This window comes from Melanotaenia boesemani, chromosome 12 (assembly GCF_017639745.1).
Source record: "Melanotaenia boesemani isolate fMelBoe1 chromosome 12, fMelBoe1.pri, whole genome shotgun sequence".
Lineage (NCBI taxonomy): Eukaryota > Metazoa > Chordata > Actinopteri > Atheriniformes > Melanotaeniidae > Melanotaenia > Melanotaenia boesemani.
Window position 1 is genome coordinate 25,953,522 of NC_055693.1, and position 6,932 is coordinate 25,960,453.

At 39.1% G+C, this 6,932-nt stretch overlaps 1 protein-coding gene across 1 annotated transcript; it reads right to left on the bottom strand.

Annotated features, from left to right (window-relative positions):
• Positions 1 to 1,234: 1,234 nt before the first annotated feature.
• Positions 1,235 to 5,994, bottom strand: umps (uridine monophosphate synthetase). The gene is made up of 10 exons (XM_042002127.1): positions 5,763 to 5,994; positions 4,911 to 5,064; positions 4,611 to 4,735; positions 4,304 to 4,491; positions 4,094 to 4,191; positions 3,862 to 4,022; positions 3,674 to 3,791; positions 3,354 to 3,529; positions 3,152 to 3,266; positions 1,235 to 2,914 (listed from the first exon to the last, which is right to left on the bottom strand). The coding sequence occupies exons 1-10, from the start codon at positions 5,910 to 5,912 to the stop codon at positions 2,736 to 2,738; spliced, it is 1,464 nt and encodes a 487-aa protein (XP_041858061.1). The 5' UTR covers positions 5,913 to 5,994; the 3' UTR covers positions 1,235 to 2,735.
• Positions 5,995 to 6,932: the final 938 nt, after the last annotated feature.

Below are 6,932 nucleotides of genomic sequence, written 5' to 3' on the forward strand. Positions count from 1 at the left end.
GCTCTATCTTTCTCTCTCTCTTCTTTCTTTCTTTCTTTCTCCTCCCCTTCAAGTGGATCCTCAGGGCGCGCACAGACACCTGTCGCATGGTGCGTTGCTCTGATCCAATATTGACATAAAGAGGGAGAGGTGCTTGTGCGTGTTTGGGAGGCGGTCACACGCAAACACAAATGCATTCATGCACACTTGCGCGCGCGAAATGAATTATTCCAAAGCTCCCTCCCTCTTTCCGTCCTCCTCTTTCTCCTCTGTGCCAGGCAACGACGTGTGTGACCTCTGCGCCTGCACTGAGCTGTAAAGGCCTCATTGTGAGGTTGCTACCTGGCGACATGCTTATGGTGACTGACTGCGCCTGTTTTATCATCATTTTCATACGGTTTGCCTTGCAAATAACTATCTGATGCTGGACGATTCACTTTGGTTCACCGTTTTTGGGAAGCTTATTGTGGATCCTGAAAATGTTTTCAGTTTGTATGTGTCAATGGAAGGGGAGAAAACATCAGTGTAATCCTTATAAACACAAACCATGTTCAAACTTGAATTAATTGTGTAGTATTTGTTATTAGTGCTAATTATGTTTAACTGACCTTTATGTTCTTGGATATTTAGGTTGTTTCAATCTGGTGGATATACAGCTGTTGGCTACATATATAAAGAAATTAGTTTAAATTGATCAGTGTCTTGAGAGGAAAAACTGTTTCATACAACAAAAACAGCAGGCTAACCAGAAAGATGCAATTTTTCATTTCAAATGGAACTGCTATACCTGAAAATGCAAAAGTTACATATAACCATACATGTAATCCTTATATTTTCAGATAAAATGGCTAGTACCATGCATGCTTGATATCATACATGTATGTTGTTGTTGGTGGAGTTTTAAGAAGTAAACCTAATGTTTTTTCAGCTTACCTGAAATTAAGCTAGGTATTGTGTTTTGCATTTTAAGCATAAAGTTTGAAAGATGAACACTTGTGGAGCCAAACTAGTAAAAACAAACCACATTGAGAACTTTTGTCATGCAGTGGCTCCAAACTAGAACATATACTGTGATGTGTAAAAAAAAAAAAAAGTTATGCTTGATGTTTATGTTGTTAATGCATTATTTTGTGTAGTTAGTAAATATATATATATATATATATATATATATATATATATATATATATATATATATATATTCAAACTTTTTAAATAAAGCAAAGTACCTTGGCCACAAAGTTATGCATCACTGTACTTCATTTGACATAGTTTCAACCATTTTTATTTTTCACAATTTTTCACATATCTGGCACAAATCTTATGAAAATTAAAACTCTTCGTTCAGCTGAACTGAACAAAATGCAAAACTCTTCTGAACTCTAGATGCTCAAATCTCAGCATGTCTCTTTGACAAGTCCTCCAATCCAAACTCATTTGTTCATCCCCTTAAATTCAACCAATAAATTTTGCCTTTGATATTAAAAAGTCAAAGAAAAAAACATCTAACTACAATGGCTTAAATTAATGGCGTCGTCAGACTTAGCTCTTTGTTGAAACAGGTTTATTTCAAGCCAGTACAGAAAATACTGAAATTAAATGCTGATTATTAGAATTTTAATGCACCATCTAAAGTATTGCTCTCAAAAGGTAGAAAACAACAATGTCTTTTATAAATCTTTAAATGCATTTTCACTATAAATCTACCAATACTGTCAGTTTGCAATGTTCATGCCAGCTTTTTTTTCCAGGCATTAATTTGACAAAAATAGACACATCATGTATTTTTAGTTGAAGGAAAAAGATTAAACAAGGTTACAGAAAGAGAAGAAATGCCATTGAGTAAATCCAGGAAAACACTGAGAAACATGAAATGGCTCGGTGCAACTGTCATGGCCCAGCTAGCACAAACTGATCCCTTCTTTACATATACACTCATTTATTAAATCAGATCACACATTGCATGACATTTTGCCTGATTTCAGTTTTTGTTATGTCAAATAAAAAATATGGACGGTACAAACTGGTCCTTATCAAAGTATCAATGTTATCTTAGTCACACTGATCTCATGGATCAATTTACAATAAAAGAAATTGAAGAGGCTGAAAAATGAAAGTCATACAGACTGTTCAGCTTGTCCATGTTGTTGAAACGCAAAATTAATTTAAGATTTTGGGGTTTGAGGAGTCAAAGAGCAGCAAAAAGACAGTAACGCCCCAAATCCTTAGTGAGCTGGAAAAAGCTTTGAATTTTAAACTAAATATTTTACAGTTTAAAAGCACCAGTCCCACCCACTCTTACCTGTTATATACATCTTGGTCTATCAGTTATACAAAAAGTATAAACAGGAATGGTGGATTTATGATTTAGAAGATTCATCTGGACTGGAACCTGAAGTCTTATTGCTTTATCCCACAAATCAATTAAGGGACTTTGATAGTTTACGAGAATAAAGGAAAATAAAACTAAATGAAAAAAATTAATTATTAAGAGAGATTTTACCTTGGACACAAGTCAGTTTATTCTAAATGCACACTGGAAACTGGTGAGACGCACCACGGAGGGGAAGGAGACTCGTACAAACTGCGAGGTTGTGTAGTAACAGGTGTAGATTCTTTACATCCCTACACTGTTATCATGTCTACAAATCGTTTCTGGCTGTGCCCACAAATACTTGTGCTTTATCAGTAAAGGCTCTGACTGATGTAGTTTCAATTTAACATTAGATTACGATGATGCAAATTCCACTCCTGTGCTCTTACTGAATGCTCTGGCTCACTCTCTTTGTGTACGCATCCCAGCCTAACTTCCGGTACAACTCTGCAGCTTTCAGCCTATCAGAAGCCTGCAAGATGCCTCGTCCCACAATGATGACGTCTGAGCCTTTGCTGTAGATAACCTCCTCTGGAGAAGTGTACTGTTGACCCAATGAATCTCCTGGAGGGAGATGCAGGGAAAGGGGAGACAAGGGTAAGGGAGGTATAATGGGAATGGTGCTGGTAGCCTCAGCTATAATGTCTGGTGCTACAGCTCCACACTGTGTTATAAAGGTGTCATTACACACACAAAGAATAACGTTCTTAAAACATCAAAATTGATCTAAATTTTCTTTCAAGTACATTTACGCATACATTTTTGTATACAAATTTGAATATTATCAATAAATTAATTTACCTCCAGCTTGCATTTGCACCCCTGGGGTCATGTGGATGAACTCCGGCTTCTCTGTGATCTTAGAGCTACAGATGAATCCGATCACAAAGTCTGAGTGCTGCTCCGCCATCTCCAGCTGTAAAGATACAGGACAGAGGCAAACTGTCAGGCTTCCATGCTGTGAGAAAACATGAGAGCAAGGCCTCAGCAGACATGTGCTTACCACAGTCTTTGTGTATTCACCAGTAGCCAGAGACCCCCGAGAGCTCATTTGTGCAATGAGCAAACATCCACGGCCCAGAGGCTTTCCCACAGAACTCAGACCCTCCACAACGCCGGGCCCAGGCACAGCATGAGCATTCACTATGTGGGACCATGAGGAAATCTGGTACAATCCACCTGGAGAACAGAGACAGTGCTATTTTAAACATTATCCAGCCACAGAGTTAAAAAAATATATATCTGTAGAAATTTTATATTATAGATGAGTAAACAATTTACATGATAAAAAAAAAACAAACTAAAACCAGAAAATCATCTGACCTTCATATTGATGTTTGACTGTGTTCCCAATGTCAGCAAACTTGCGATCTTCAAATATGAGGAAGTTGTGTTCCTGAGCCAAAGCTTGTAGCTTCTGGCTGAAGGCCTCCGTGTAGTCCTGCCAGCACACATGGCAAACATCAGCTCATTTGTTCTGATAAAGTTTTCCACTTTTCCTTGTATTATACCTTCAGGATGTCTACGTGGGTCTTCAACATGCAGATCTTTGGTCCGAGAGACTCTGCCAGCTGGAGCAGCTCCTCGCTGCTGGTCATGTCAGCAGACACACAGAGGTTTGACTGTTTCTCCTCCATGATACTCAGCAGCTTTGATGCCAGAGGGTGAATATCTGAAGACAAAATGCAGTGTTAAGTGGAAATACTTTGAAAGACATTTGGATTAAAGACTATCTCTACATACTTGGTAACTTGGCTCTTTCAGTAAAGCTCAGCTCCCTCTTTGGTTCCACACATGGCTTCTTGGTGGCTGGAACTTCATTTCCATTTTCCTTTTTGGGGCTGAAAAAAAGCAAAAGGAAGTTTCATTCTTGAGTTTTTCCCATATGGTGTATGCATTGAGGTAGCATTAACTATACTTGACATCAGAGGAGAAAAAACTTCCCCAGTGTACCTGTATGTGTTATTGTCCAGGATGAACTTGCGGACACCTTGAGCGGTTTGAGCATCGATGCGTTCAGCTGCAAGCAGCACGTTCAGCAGCTTGAACATGGAGATGATGGGAAGGAGCCGGATTCCATGAGAGGCCAACATTTCCACACCACCTTGCTCTCTATCCATTAGCACAACTGCATCCGTCACCTTAAAAAAGAAAAAATAAATTCCTTACAAACATCACTTCATGTGGAGCCAGTGTTGCATGTTGTTCTCACTACTGTCAACTTTTATTTATTCCTTTTTTTTTTTCCATCATTCTGCACCTTTAGTCCTTCTTTGCTGAGCACTTCTGCCGTCTCCAGGATGCTGCTGCCACTGGTCACTGTGTCTTCAATGATCAGACATGTGTCCTCCTCCCGAAACGATCCCTCAACCAGCCGCTTTGTTCCTGTAGCAGGGTTATATGAAGACAATTAGTCGCTCTGCAGGACAGAAACTATTCTCTATCCATTATAAGTGAAAAACACATGCAGCAAAACTTTCAATTACCATAGGTTAGCAATTACAAACAGCTCTAAGTTCACTTTGTGTTTCGAGAACTGGATAATTCCATCCTAACTAACCATAGTCCTTGGCCTCCTTTCGCCTGATGAGCATGGGCAGTTCATGTGTTGAGCAGATAATGGTGGCTAAAGGAAGGGCCGTGTATGGAACTCCACACACCAAGTCAAACTGAAGACCCTCTTCTTGCACGCGTTGGTAAATGAGACTTGACACCTGTCAATTACAGAATAAGGGTCTGCTGTTACAAAAAGATCAGGATTCTAGTACAGCATGGTTTAAATGTGTGGCTTGAATCCCACACCATCCTTGTCAATTTCGTTGTGTCCTTTTGTTCGATACTTCACCCACCTGCTAACATTGTTTGTGTGTTTCTAGCTGTGCAGAGCTAGAAACAATGCAACGCTGATTTTCAATTGCTTGATGACTGATGCTTCTTTTAAAAAGACAAATCTTTACGCCTCTACTTACAAGCAACTGTTCAAACTTAAGCTTGTCAATTTGATCGAATAGAAAACAGTGTCCGGATTAGTTTTTATCATGGTTTGAGAGAGCAGCATCAGTTCACACATTTGCAAACAAAACGTTCAATGTTGTTGTGTCAGATACTGTTTGTTAGCTACTGCAGAGATAAAGAGTTTTACAGATTTTGTTTAAGTAGCCGGGGAGTCTGTCAAATTCCAGTGAACGATGAGATTTATTAATGATCCACCCTTTTGACTGTTGGACTCTTGAATGATGTGTCCACGTGTGCGTTGATATTACTTCCAATATGGACGAATTATCATTTATTAAATAACTTACTAAGCTTCTGCTTAAATACCGAAGCTATGACATTTTTTGCACCGTTTTTGTAGTTCAAGTTGCTCTAAGCACAACACGGCAGCACAGCGATGAAAGCAGCACGTGTTTACCTGGTTCATGAGGACTGGGTGGGATACTAAAACCCTCAGATCGATATAAATCGGTGTCAGCAGGCCGCTCTTCAGCTTGTATTCTCCAAACTTCACCGCGTTCACGTCGTGAAGCTTCAGGATTAAACTGTCAATAGAAACGTCGTCCATTCTCGAGTATTCAACACTTTCAGCTTCCCTTCACGCTGACTTCAACCATTAAACCACGCTCCCCTTGTGATGACAAGGAGGAGAGACACGAGACTTCCGTTCCAGCTTTTCAGAATAAAGTTTCAATTGTACTCCAACGCAGAGAAATATTGGCAGCGTTTAATGTACGATTTGGACAACTATGCATTTTCTGTACTAACGTGGTACTTCTTTAAATTTAACTACATGGGTTCTAATTTCAAAATGTTACTATGTCTATAGATTACCTAACTAGCATGTACAGTTTCAATAACGTGCGTTAATACGATTAAACGATAGTAAATTATACAGCTACTTATTATTTGCTGGGAGAATAAACGCGTCTTCAATTAAATATTAAATTGAAGTTTTATCGTTCTGCACATAATATCAAACGTTTGTTATTTTCCAATGTTATTTTATTATTATTTCTTGTTTATTTTACGCTTTCGGTACCGGAAGTCCACAGAACTACGGCCTTCAGAACAAAACCATCTCTACTTGGAACAAATAAACTGCACAAGCAATTAAGGGAATTTGTTTTAAGTCGATTATTTCTTAGTTTTAACAATGCTTCTTGGCGTTAAATTGTATATTTCTATTTAACATAGGAAAATGCATTTGTGGGATGAGCAGCAGAGTGAAGTATGTGGGTTGCTCCCAAAAATGCACCAAAGCTTCTCGGCTAATGCCAAACACATTATTCCACTATTTACCCCTATTTGGTGTTGTTTATTGGGTTGGATTGTTTAAGTCTAAAGAAATAAGACATACTGGTAATTTAACAATTCATAAATTAACAAACAGGGGCCCCAGTAGCATGTGGAAAAACCATGGCGTCACAGCCACAACAGGAGCAAACGCTAGCCTCAAGGTGATAATACTTGGCCCCAGTTTATCAGAGAATACCTCCAGAGTTTGGGAGTGGAGGGGATGGAAAAGCCTGCCTGCAGTCCTGACTTCAACCCCACTGAACACTTGTGGGATCAGGTTTGGCATGCT